General features: G+C 38.8%; 1 protein-coding gene across 1 annotated transcript in view; it reads left to right on the top strand.

Annotated features, from left to right (window-relative positions):
- LOC114482050 (cytohesin-3) overlaps window positions 1-10,269 on the top strand; it is a 33,447-nt gene extending 23,178 nt beyond the window's left edge. Inside the window, exons 8-13 of the mRNA XM_028477249.1 lie at window positions 325-473; window positions 592-703; window positions 3,693-3,769; window positions 6,813-6,884; window positions 7,000-7,154; window positions 8,648-10,269. Of these exons, the coding sequence (XP_028333050.1) occupies window positions 325-473; window positions 592-703; window positions 3,693-3,769; window positions 6,813-6,884; window positions 7,000-7,154; window positions 8,648-8,720 (638 nt within the window). The 3' untranslated portion in view covers window positions 8,721-10,269. The remainder of the gene's footprint in view (window positions 1-324; window positions 474-591; window positions 704-3,692; window positions 3,770-6,812; window positions 6,885-6,999; window positions 7,155-8,647) is intronic.
- Window positions 10,270-14,204: the final 3,935 nt, after the last annotated feature.

The following is a 14,204-nucleotide window of genomic DNA, read 5'->3' as shown; positions in this document are numbered from 1 at the left end:
CCAATTGACAAATAAACTTGTCAATGGCAGTGAGTGAGTTAAGTATTTATTTTTGACCAGCTGTTCACGACCCATCCAGTACAGGTCCGCGACCCACTTTTGGGTCCCAGCCCACCAGTTGAGAATCACTGATTTCAATTATGATCTAGATTAGGTCTGATGCATGCCTGTAATTCTAAAATAAAAAGCTAAAACACAACAAAATATTTACTCAATGTGCTGATGATACCCCTGTTCTATGTATGCAGGGCAAATGTTACCGAACAGTAAATGAATATGATATAAAGTGTCTATGATGTGTGATTCCTTCCCTATTGCTCTCAGATACCTGCTACGTGTTGTCATTCGCTATCATCATGCTGAACACCAGCTTGCACAACCCAAACGTCAGAGACAAGCCTCCTGTGGAGCGTTTTATCTCCATGAACCGAGGCATTAATGAAGGAGGAGATCTGCCAGAGGAGCTTCTCAGGGTGAGCGTCTGCCAACAGTCAGAGTGTGCATGTTTGTGCACGTGTGATGACGGGGATTTCCTTGGTTTTATACTATGGCCACAATGAGTTCACCTCTTATCTTGCTTTTCACCTGTAGAACCTTTATGACAGCATCAAAAACGAACCCTTCAAAATACCAGAGGATGATGGGAATGATCTGACGCACACCTTTTTCAACCCAGACAGAGAGGGCTGGCTCCTAAAGCTCGGTATGTATGCTTAAAGCTTGTAAAAATTACCTCAATAACTTGAATTTTAGCTTATAGATCCTGTGCTTGTTTGTTTACTTAGTCAGATTGTCATTTTTTTTCTTTGAGACCATGAATGTCACATTTTGAGTTTATCCAAACTATTATTGCATATTATTTCTTAATTAAGATCACTGTTGCATAGTCTGGGACCTGTTTTTAATTCCTTAATGCACTTTTATCAATTAATATTGCCTATTATATAGTTTTTTTGTTTTTTGCAATGGGGCGTTATGTCATTATAGTATGTCCTGAATAGTTTTTCTTATGGCACTAATAAACTGTGTTGTAACTTAACAACAATGTGTTTTTTTAATGATAGTCTGGCTGCGTATTCTCACGTAAATTTACCCTTTCAGTTCCTAATTTCCTGTAATTGTGCCGTGTGCTTCCTGTCTGTGTAATTCCCTTTCACTCCTTCTCTTTCATATTCTTTCACCCTCTCATCTATTCTTCCTTTGCCATCTGTGCTGTTCCTTCTTAATTGTCTATAATAGGAGGTAGGTACCCCCCCCCCTCTCTTTTTCTCCTGTTGTCCCAGTCCATCGGAGTGTCCCCTGATCTGAATTGACTGCTGTTATCTCCCGATTGCAGAGGGAACTTGGATATGCTGCCAGGGTCATTTGATTGGCTTGGTTTATCAGCAATAAGTGGGTTCATATGTTAACTAAAGCTGCATGGTCAGGTTATTTAACACGAGGGTCAAACTGTGGTCCGCAAGCTTTTTATTGAGCATTTATGAATGTGTCATCGTGCAGCTCTGCAGTAGCCTGATAACTGGGTGCTTCTTCAAATCAGGCATATTTTAGCTCATTGTGAAGCCTTCTATATGTAGATATTTAGGTCTGTTAAAGTGCATCCAAATTGTAGTGAAGTAGGAAAGTGAGGAAGCTCCTAAACCAAGTAAATGGTAAATGGTAAATGGTTTTAATGCTGGTGACAGCCAATTGCTAGAGTTTCTGTGTGTTTGTGGATGCACAGCAAGCACCCTGAACTACTACCATTCTTTTACTGCCTCGAGGCATGTTCATTTATTAAAAGAAAATTGATAAATAATAAATAATAAGTACTTTTTCCCTTTATTTTACTTCACGTAATTATTACACCTACATCTAAAGTCGGTACAAAACTCACCGCTTAATTTCTCTTAGCATTAAAAAAGGTGATAAGAGATGAGATAATGGAATTCTATGTATGACATGAAACAATAGTTGCTTTGTTACTGAACGTTTGAGTCTACATAGTTTTATACTAATTGTGCAGGTGAGACTGAAAGTAGAGTAGCTGTTATTGTTCTTTTTAGATTAAACTGAGAAATGCATCACAGTCCTTCACTGTCACAAATTGTCCTGTAAAATTACAGTAAAGAGCCATTATGGTACTGTCACAAATATTTACAGTATTTTACAATTCATGAAAACTTACTGTTGATGAAAATACATCATGAAACTGTTTTTTTTTTTTTACTTTACCAGTGAAAAATAGTTAACAACTGGCAGTGTTTTAGCATTACATTAAAGTTCTGCTACAAAAACAGTCAGTGTACTGATTTGATTCTCTTTTTTTATTGGTAAAGTGCTGTATTTGAAAAAAACAAAACACAACAGATTAATACTGTTGAAATCTGGCTGTAAGTTGACAGCAATTTGTCACAGTGAGTTGTATGTGCGACAGACTTCTCTGCATGTCGTGCAACTCACGTGCCAGAACACGTGATGCTGCTTCAGCTTTGGAAAATAAATTGCTGTAGTCTGCACTGGGAATAAACACCTACTGGTGTTCAGGGTCATGCAGTGAAGAAGAGGAAAAAAAAAAAGCGCCCTTTTGGCCTTTTTGTGTTGTCATCCGCCCCTCTCACCCTGTCGAGCCTCTCATGGCTCCCTCGTGGCTTCGTTTTTTCCCCCCTTTGGTTTTCCCACCAGCTGCACTTAGCATGTCATTCATGGCCCATTTTTCACATCAGCATCTTTGTACTGTAGCAGTCGGACAAGACACAAATGTTTGATGAGGGGAAACTCTGGTATGAATGAATGCATGATGCACTGCTCTGTGCTGCTCCTATGACACCATTAATATAAATCAGAGTCTGCTGCTTTGTGCTTTGAGCAGCATGAGACGTTTGAACGTTTGCACAGTAGATTTCAGAAAGATAGATTTGCCTCAGTGGTGAGAAAACTTAGCTTGTGGGACGTCCTAGTTGTGTTTATTAGGACTAATGCCTATGCAGAAGAAAAAAAACAGAAGCAAAGAACGCAGATGATATAAAAGTTGAATAGAGAATCATTACAATAAATGATTAGTTCCTTTTAGCGACCAAAACGTCGCTTTTTAGGCAATAACACAGAAAAACTGTGATTTTTCTTCAATAAATAATGTGCTGTACATCAGCGAATTGAAGTTATCACGGTTCATAAATAATATATTACCAGATGCTCATATAGTTGGGGGTATAGATCGGAAATCTGGGTCAAGTGAACATTACATATTGATTAGTAACATCAGTGCAGAGATGCATTCGTTCAGCAAACCTGCTATTTTGGTGCACGTCACAGATTTGTTTCCTAATAACTGGCTTCCATCCAACAATGGAGGCGGATAAAGCCCCGTGTAAAGCCTAATTTTTCAGACTCTTAAGTTGACGCTTTTGCAGAGACAGTGACTGGCCTTAAATTCAGTATTACCAGTGTTAAAACAAGAAACTTCTGTTTCTGTGTAACTTCTGGCTTTTCTTGGGTCACAACTCTTTAAAATCCCGCCCTCCTGCATTAGGTGCGATCTTTCTGGTGAAGGTAACTCTGGGTTTATCTAGTCCCATGTGTCCCCGTGGACCACCAGAGGAAACTGAAGGGACATGCAGACTTTATAATGCAGGCAGATCAGAACCAGCTGTGGCTCGTGGGACCGACACCTTTAGTTGGACTTCATATGTTGTGTTTTTCTCCCCTCACAGGCGGGCGGGTGAAGACGTGGAAGAGAAGGTGGTTTATTCTGACCGACAACTGCCTCTATTACTTTGAATACACAACAGTAAGTAGGCTGATGGTTATCTTTTGAAGATTAGCAACAGAGAGTCGATGGAGTGGATCTTGAAGGAATTAGTTTGGCGTTGGAGCAAATTTGTTAATCCGCTTTTTTTTTTGCTGCAAGTTAGATTCAAGGATTGATATACAGCTACAAACCCTAGAGTTTTTTTTTAAATTTTTTACTTTGCACACAGATTGAAATATTAGCCAGTTAAAGCTGGGGTATGTAGAATCGTGAGGCACTCTACGCTTCCCCCTCCCCTCCTGAACGAAACTCACGTGCACGCGCACACTGTGGAACTCTTTGCGACTGTTTTCTCCATAAAGCCTAGTAACAAACGAAGGAACTTTATCTTGTGCTATTGGAGAGTTTTCTAATGTTTTAGAGACATGAAAGCATGTATCACTCACTGTTGTGAGGACAGTAAGAGGAAGATCTCTGATTGGCTGAAGTCCAGCGTCACGCTCCTGTATTTCTAAAGCTCATTTACAGAGCCAGGAGAACACTCAGAACACTTTGGATTACAATATGCAATACAATATAATAAGATGATTATGGATTTTTGACAAAATAAAACAAAACAAAACGTACTTACCCCAGCTTTAAGTACAGTTCACAGCTAAAGAAATGCACTTAATATTATTTTTTAATTTTGTAATTGATAGTGTTGATACTAAGATGAGAAGAGCGGCTGCTTACTATCCAACTCATAGCTGTTAGTATTATTATCATACATTTAAATGAAAATGTAATGGTGCAGTCCGCAACTCTCAGATCTCTTCCTCCCCGCTGCTCTCCTGCACAGCCTCCAAACATTCCAAAGTCCCTAACTCAGAGGAGCTAACAAGCTAATGTTAGTCCGACAGCAACATCACAGTAATATAACAAGTGCTGTTAAAAACACATTACTGCAGCGCTTCTCTCTCTCAATGTGCACACACCTCAGCAGCAGCAACAGCTCAGTGTTACTTACAGCAGCCCACACGGAGGCTGCTGTGCGCACACAAACAACACATGCACTACAGAGTTCTAGTGTAACAATTATAAATCAAACATAATGTAAATCAAGCGGCAGAAATTACCTTTTCAAGCAGAAAAGTTGCCAATTCCATCTTCTACTCCTCCAGACAATACACTGTAAAAAAATTTAAAAAAGACTGTGAGCAACAGCTGTCAGACAGCCCATCAAACACAATCCTGGCTCTGATTGGTTCCTTTTGCTCGGTCGCGGTGCATTCTGGCAATCTGCCAAAGGCTGCAGGAGCAGCAGGGGGCGGGGCTCAATGAGTGTCTTTTTTTTTTTTTTTTTTTTTTCAAACAAACTACTAGTTTCATGTAAACTTTTTGCTACAACAGATTTGATGTGTCCTTCACTTTTCGTCAAACTCATTGGGGGTGCTGTACAGAGCACAAAAGGTTAAAATGTGTGTCATGGTGCAAATGTTTATGGAGCTGACTGTATGGGACCCATTAAAAAAAGAAATAAATCAATGTCCCTTCAATATTTCAGCAACATTAAGTCAATGAGTGTTTGTATTTTGGGGTTTGATGAAGCACAAGTGAACAACAATAAAAGCTAGAATAAGGATAAACAAACCTCACGCCAGCATTTAACATTAAGCACTTAAGGAAACATCTGTACAGTCTACAGCACAGCGCACATCTGGCCTCACTAAGCCTGAGGCCATACTGCCCACCAAAAAAAAAAACACCCTACAGCAGGGACCACTCACTCTCACTCCAACACGTGCTGCAGTGGGGGTACGCGCACGGCGCCAGCTGCGTGCAGCTGTCCTACGGCACTGCCTCCGACTCCCTTCCTCCCCCACCCACAAACACTCACCCCTACAGACACAACACCCACAGAAAGGGGGCGATTGTGGAGTTCGCCTTCGTTGGATGTTATCTGGTGAAGGACCCAGATGAAAGCCTTAGTTTGCTTTGTTTGTCCCCAAGTTTGCTTTTTCACAACAGGAAATTAAAGATGAGTTGTGATGCTATTATTTTTGCCATGGAGTAAACTTTAATATCCCACTGTCAAGCCATTGTCTCCCTTCAAGCGACACTTTAATAACAAACTGATTGTTATATACAGTGTGAATAAGCAAAATATTGATACTAACTTTTGTGAGAGTATCAACCTTATTCCTAGGGCTGCTACTACCTAATTTTGGGTTTAACTTTTTGTGAAGATTTAATACAGATATTAGACTTAGGTGTTTTGGTAACACACGACTGAGTTCTCTCTAATTTTGGGCGTACGGAGCACCAAATTTCAGTTATTGCCTTTCAAAATAAGAGCCCGACTCATATCCTATGCAGTTAGAATCAACAGTTGCTTCCTGGGTGCTTTAATATGTTTGGAAAAAAAACAGCATAAACACAAACTAAATAATTTAGAAAAGGACTGCTGGCTGTATTGATTGGACACATGTAAAGTGCTACCTACAGACTCATACTACATCCAGTAGCTCCTTCAGGAATAAGGTGGATACACACCACACCTGTACAGGTCTCTATAGACCAAGGGTGTCAAACTAATTTTAGCTCTGGGGCCAAATATGGAGCAGTTTGATCTCATGTGGGGCGCAGATATTTTGCGTGAAAACAAGTCATTTCAACATTATTGTGCCCTAGTTTATACATAAAAAACTAAATATGTAAGAAACCTAAAATATTGAAGCAATTAGTGATAGATTTCAGTTCCACAGGATCTTTAATTTACATTTCCTAGATTTAGTGACCAATTTTTATTCAATAAAGGGAAATAATGTGTCATAATGTGAGTAAAATTGAAGGATTTTGTTAGAATTGTGAGTTTTTTCAACTGTTTAACAATAAAAAATGCCTGCAATCATGCGATATAAGCACCGGGAAATATGTGAGCCCCTGATAATATTGTTGCGTTGCTCATCTGAACAAGTCAATGCCGGAAAATGACATTCAGTGTGGATTCTATAGTGCATCACTGGTTCTAATGTAGACCCAGATGATGGTGGAAAGATGAGGTGTTGATGCTGAGGGCTGTTATTTCCTCTATCCTCAGGATAAGGAGCCTCGTGGGATTATTCCTCTGGAAAACCTCAGCATCCGTGAGGTGGATGAGCCAAGAAAACCTGTAAGCACCCACGTCGGTAGTTTTCAACCTGAGGCTGTTTAGATGGAAAACTTTTCTCAGACACATTTGCTTTCTAGTGTCCATGTTAAGTGCTTTCCTCCTGCTTTCCTCCCAGAACTGCTTTGAGCTCTACAACCCCAACCACAAAGGACAGGTGATCAAGGCCTGCAAGACCGAGGCGGATGGACGGGTCGTCGAGGGCAACCATGTAGTGTACAGGATATCAGCCCCCACTCAAGAGGAGAAGGAGGAGTGGATCAAATCCATCAAGTAAGCGACGCCGTGTCAGTGGGAATCCATTTACACCAGGAGAGCACTTAGCCAACGGCAGCCCTGCTCCCATGTGGGCCTTTCTCATGTCTGACCTTGACTGTGGGAAACACACACACACACACACACACACACACAAGAGCACAGGTCGTCTGGTGGCTAAATCTGACTCATTTCCCACACTTCTATGCAGATAACATTCAGGTGGTTTCTGCTTCAGTGGATATCCTCACTTCCCTTTGATTAGAGCTCAGCAAGCAAAAGTTAACACACACACACTCGCAAACACACACACACACACCTTGGCTCCATTTACACACTGGCACACTTGGCTGTGCAGTAAGTAGAGGTGCTGCTGTAAATTAGACTCAGTGGGTAATCGATCGCCTCTGTGGTTATCGTTCACTCAGCTTCAGCTCCAAATGTGATCAATATTAGAGGAGAAAATGATATTATACAATCCTACCATCCTATAATATTATTAAAAAACCTTTCAGCGTTGACGGATTAGGGCGAGTTACTCGATACGTGTTTGGAGGAAAGATGCTCTTTCAGCAGTTAGTGATGAAGGTGTTTTTTTTTGTCTTGGTTGGAAGGATTCCCAGTCATGTGACCTTAAGATACAAACCTGCCTTAAGTCAGGCTGAGGTGTCACTATTCTAACCTTGGGGTCATTTGGGGTCGCGAGACACTGGGAGGGGATTGCCAGATGCCTTCAAGAAACTAAGAATATTTTTTAACCTAAATTTTAACCTTTTTTTTTTTTTTTTTAATTTTTACCCTTTTTTTCTGCAACTATACCAAATTTGTCGCATTTATGCAACATTACTCCCATTTCTGCCACGTCTCCATCAAATTTCAATGCCTGCCCTGCACATTTTATTCCACTTTCAAGGCATTTTTGGCACTTTGAAACCATTTCCACCACTTTTCCACCTAATGCCGCATATGTTGACCCATTATTGTCAATTTTAACCTCTTTTTTCACCATATTTCATGCTTTTTTTTGCCAATTTAACCACATTCACAATTTGTCATACCCATTATCATAAACCATAGACTGTAATTGTTCCAATATTGACACTTTGAACCCATTTTTACCACTTTTCTGTCTGTTTTTTTGGCCACGCTAATTTGTAACTTAACTAATTTCTGTGGTTTTTAAAATCCCATTTCACCACATTTTTGGTCACTTTTAACCCATTTTTAGTTCTGATTAAAACAAGGATTTACATTTTTAGGATGACTATATACTATGTGCAAATAATAATAATCTTCCTGGATAACAGAGTGGATATTAGTCAGATGAATAAATAAATGTGGTTATCACAGATACAATGGACTGTCATTTTGCTGACTTCATGGATGGGCCGCAAACCAAAAAGCTCTCCCACGTTACTCCAGATTTTAATGTGTTTTTTTTTTTTTGGGGGGGGGGCACAGTTGAACGTGACCACTGCTTCATGTTTCTCTCCCTGACATTTTTTTTGCAGAGCGAGCATCAGCAGAGATCCTTTCTATGACATGTTGGCCACCAGGAAGAGGAGGATAGCCAATAAGAAATGATCACCACCTCCACATGAAAACATCAGCACTATTCAGCAGCTTGGAGTCCTGTGTGTGTGTGTGAGAAAGAGAGAAAAATGAAGGACTCTCCTGTGGATTTATCGTGGTCGAACAAAACAGACGTTTTTCTCCATCTAATGGGTGTCTGCTTTCACTTTGGTGTGAATGTGAAGATGTTGTGGGGATTGTACTGTGAGGAACAGTTTGAGGATGTGCATGAACTAGAAGGCACTCATTACCACACTGCCCTCTGCTGGATGTAAAATGAACTGAATCTACTGCATCAAAGAGCCCTGGACGTGATGACATAATCAAGTGATTAATGGATTTGTTTTTTCCCTTCCTCCCTCTGACAACACCAACAGCATTTTATAGCAACAGGACTACAGGAAGCCTCAGGCTCACCAGACAGCTGGTCTGACTGGTGCCCATTATTGATTTCAAATCTATATGCAAGTTAACAGATTCATTACACTGAGTTCAACTTCTAATCTTTTTTGTCTCCAAAGCCTGAGCTGTGAAATAGAATATGCCATATTGCAGATTTCATTGGTTTTTGTCACAAAAACACATTTTAAATGATCGTATTAAAGAAATAACCAAAGCTAATATAGATACTCAAAGGAAAAACAAACTACCCAAACTAATGCTGAGCTCTGGTCCCATCACTGCCACATTTGAAGTTTTTTTTTTTTTTTTTTTGGAGTGCTGTTACAAAATTAATTATCTGCCTCTTTCTTTTTGTTTTGTTATTTTGCAAATATTATACAAGTCAATCCTGTAATTTTGACAGAATCCCAAGACCTTAATGTGTATTTCTATCAAAGACTAATTCAGATAATTTCCTAGAGATGTCTGCTTTTCAACTTCAGGAACCAGGGTCTACATTTATTTAAGAGGAGATGTTATAGTGTTGCATCTCTGATCAAGGGCTAGGATTTTGAATTTGGCCAAAAACTTGCTGAACTTTCCAATTAAATGACTTCACCTCTTTAGTCACTTTTTCTTTGGTTGGTAATGATCAAATTTAACCTGCTTCATGTTGACTGGTTGGTTGGATATCTTTTGTTTCCACATATCTGACAGTATTTCATCTCAGGCATGGCGAGAGCATTAAATTTAGCAGCAGGTTGGTTTGGATAGCTGTTATCCTTTGATAATTAGAATCATTCTAAAAGGCTATTGTTTTCAGGTTATTCTGATTTGAAATAAAACAGGATTAATTCTTCCCACTAAAAGCTTTCTTTTTCTTTCTTTTGTAACAATTTCCCTCCACTTATGTTATGCATGGATAATAGATTAAGAACATACTGCTCTTAATTGTTGTTTACGTTGTGTATGTGAATCAATACAGCTGTGATATCACCAAACAAAGGGACACAATCCATGATTCCATCAAAGATACTGGATTTTTAAAAAGTCTAGTACTGGCCCTGTGTTGTGGATGTTTTATGTTACACAGGCTTAATCCTATTCCTTCAGGTTTTTCAGTTTGATGTGGATTTTGTATTAAAAGATAAAAAATCTGAACCTGACTCGATGTGTTTACATGTGGTTCTTGGGAGGCGTTCAGCTAAATGAATAGAAATTGATTGTTTTTACTGCAACATAATTCAATTGTAAACAAACGCCAACAACTTATAATTTGACTCAACAAATGTATTGTAAGGCTTTTACCTCATACAATGTAAAGATTCTGACATGCTCAACCAAAGCCAGTAGTTTTCCTTCAACTTCTGTCTTAAGTTGAAAACAAAAATTCAAAAGATCATATTCGATGGTCAAAATCAACACAACTTCTTCGAAAAACAACAAAACATCTCAGAATCCTGATACAGGACTTTTTTAAAAACATATAAAAGTAACTGATAGTACAGTTTAAAATCATATTCACAGTTGTTTTTCTATATGATGCTAGAAGACACAAATTGTATTTGTCATTTAAAAGCTAACAAATGGTCCACAGCCATTAATATAGTTTGGACATTTTTCTTTGTGCATAATTAAAATGAAATAAAAGGGCAGAGCGCGGCCGAGTGGAAAACCTCTGCCAAAAGAAAATTTTAAAATGACAGGTGACTCTTAGGCTTCAGAGAAACATTAAAACATTGAGCTGGGAAATGTCCTCAAGTCTGTCCAGGGTTTACATGGAGGTATCAGAGAGCCACCATGCTCCTACCTCTGCACTGGCTAGTGTGATCGCTCTCAGTGGGCTTAAAAAAGTCAACAAAGTGAATTAAAAACATCTTTCAAAACATAGTTTCAACTTTTTTTTTTTAAATTTCTGGCTCCTTCGGTCCTTGAAGCAGGTGGAAAATATCATTGAAGGGATGTGTAACCAAGTTTTCTTTTGTCCTGAGTTCAACTGAGCAGCAGTTGAGATGTTGGAAGCTCCGAGGCTTTATGTCCATACAGGTATATATTAGGATTTGTTTCATAAATGTTCAAAGCCAAAGTTTCACTTTTAGACCTTAAAGTTGCCACAAAAATGTATTGTTGAATGCTAAAACACATTAAATGTATTTTAATAGCCACCTTTCACAGACAGAGGTCACAAAGTGCTTTCCGTCTCAGCTCATTCACACAACAATGGGACAGACCTCCAATGCAAGGCGCTAGTCAACCACTGGGAGCAACTTGGGTTCAATGTCTTGCCCAAGGACACTTCAACACAGACCGGTATAGACCAAGATGGAACCCCCAGCCTCTTGACCAGAGGACGACCCCTCTACCACCTGAGCCACGGTCGCCCCAAATACACAAATACATTAAAGTCCAAATGGAGAAGCACCAGGTGGAGAAAGTTGTCATTCTTTCACCGCTGTCAAAAATGTTTGTTATTTCTGAAAAGTAGAAAAAAAAAAACACTTGTTAAAAAAAGGTTCCATTATTCCTAATATTTTTACTGGTCAGGGAAACTTACAGAGTCTGTGTTGGAGGCGCAGTTTGGGCGTAGCTCCTGGTTCGACTGTGATTCATGTCCTAAAAAACACAGTTACATTAATGGTTGAGCTCTCTCTGCAGAAGCATGAAACGTCATTTTAGACAAAAGACTGAAGTAGCTGCTCTACCTGTGTGTCCATTGAGGTGTCGGTGAGTTGAACCATTAGTGAGTGACACAGAAGTGAGGGAGATGTCATCTTTACGTGGACGTCTTCCAGGTGGAAAGCTGCTCTCAGATTTACAGTCCTTTTCATGCGAGTAACGTCGTTGCGACTCTCCCTTTCCTTCGCCGCTTCCATTCTTGTGGCTTCGCTCCGTGCACAGGCTGCGCTCGCTGTCGCTGCTGTGGTGTCGCTCCTTTTTCTTTTCTGCACCTCGGTCTGAATCCACATCAGAACTCCTGGGGATGACAGTAAAAAAATTCTTGTTTACTCTTCCTTCACAATTAAAGCTCCCATATCAGGATTAAGACTATTATAAGTAATACAGTATACTGAAGACAGGAATATTTCTGTAATTTGTTCTCCCAAAATAACTTTCTAACTTTAACAATACGACAATTCTTTCACTTTTGGATTTATCCACAAATAGTTAAAGTTGTGGACAAAAATATAAAAATGGGTAAGAAAAACAACAAACAAACTAAACAAAATGTATTAAAAAATGCTAAATATGGTTCAAAGCTGCATTCATTAGCATATAGATTTACTTTAATTGCATTTTATTGAATTTGTTGTACAAATCAATTTTTTTTTTTGTCCCCCACAGTACACAGTGCATGGACAGCTGTATCCGGACAGGTCCCTCATTCGCTGTGGAGAAAGCTGCAGGTCGTACCAGATGGGTTATAGCAGTGGCTACACCCGTTTTGCTTTTTTTTTTTTTTTTTTTTTAATATATATATATATATATATATATATATCATAAACCTAGAGGAAATAGGTTGTATATTTAATTTTTTTTTTCTGCCCTGGCGTTGTTTACTGTTAAGTTGAAGTTTTGAAAAATTTTTGTTTAATCATTACGGTCTGGAATGATGTCATCTGGATCATTTAAATTAGCTTATTTTCAAATGAAGTTGATCAAAACTCAATCAATAACCTGATCAGATTCAGTAAACCATTGATCCCTGAGGGGAATTGGGTGACATTAATGCTGCTCTCATACATCTTTATATGACATAAATAATTAAAAAGGAGCAGTCAGAATAATCCATGTCAGTACAACTTATATCTACCTTTTAATTGTATTTTACTCGTTATTTTAAATTACATTATCTTTTTTATTAGTATATATTTTGTTTCTTTACAGTAGAACATACTTTTTAATTGTTCTTACTTTTTTTTTTTTTTTTTACATACATTTTCATTTAATTACGGGTTTTTTATTGATTAGTATTTATTTTGTTTCCTCACGTGCGTTAAAAACTAATTTTCTGAAAAAATTGAATAATTCTAAAGAAACGGAATTTTAAAAAATGAATGTGGAAAACATGGAATTTGGAAAAAAATAAAATAAAACAGAAATTGGAAACAAAAATAAAACGCATATGCATTTTTTACACAAATATTTTTCAAAATCGTAAATTGAATCGCAATATCTGTCAGAAAAATCACAATTATGTTTTTGTCAAATCGTGCAGCCCTAATTTGCAGTGTGGAGTGTGTCTGCTCTGATAAGTTGAGCACGGATGCAGCTGCTTGTGTGTGAGAAGCGGCTGTGAGCCTCTTACTGTCCTCACAGCAGAGAGTGATTTTATTTTTTATTCATTTATTCAGTTTATTTCCGACATGGTTGCATTCACAGAAGTTATTTTATTCCCTTTTTTTTTTTTTTTTTTTTGTCCATGCCAGAAAAGGAGACGAGAGAAGCATGATACATGCTTTCATGTCTCTAAAACATCAGAAAACTCTCCAATAGCGCAAGATAAAGTCCCAACATTAGTTACTAGTCTCTATGGAAAAAACAGTCGCAAAAAGTTCCACAGTGTGCGCGTACACGCAAGAGTTCACAAGAAGACCGGTGAGGTTCATTCAGGAGGGGAGGAGGGAACGTGGAGCATTTCACGATTCAACATACCGCAGCTTTAAGCCTGTGGCTACAATGAATTGTTTTTTGACCCAAAACTAGATTGTATTAAAAGGAAATAATGTTTAGAGCTCATTGTACTCAAATGAAAAAAAAAATACTTCCTTTGTGTGAGAGTACTGAAGTAAAGAAATATTACCCGCTGTCACGGTGTCCTGTCTTTATCCTTCGACTCCTTTCTTTCTTGTTCTTTTTCTCCATCTTCTCGTGTTTTTGGAGCGATGTGCTTCAGAGCTGCCGTCCCTCTCAGTAGAACCGTTCTTCCTATAATAGTGATTTGCTCTGTTACAAGCTGATTCAGATGCTGGCAGACGGCCACATGATGGGGAAGGCTTGGATTTATTCCAAGCAGCCGGGGAGCAGGATCTCTCTTTCAAATGGTGGTAATCTCTTCCTCTGCTTCTGTCCTTGGCCGTCCAAGACGCTCGGCCATCGCGAGAAGAGTAACTGTAT

The sequence above is a fragment of the Gouania willdenowi genome, chromosome 19 (genome assembly GCF_900634775.1).
Source record: "Gouania willdenowi chromosome 19, fGouWil2.1, whole genome shotgun sequence".
Lineage (NCBI taxonomy): Eukaryota > Metazoa > Chordata > Actinopteri > Blenniiformes > Gobiesocidae > Gouania > Gouania willdenowi.
Note: the sequence above shows the minus strand (reverse complement) of the source record. Positions and strands in the feature narration are given on the sequence as shown.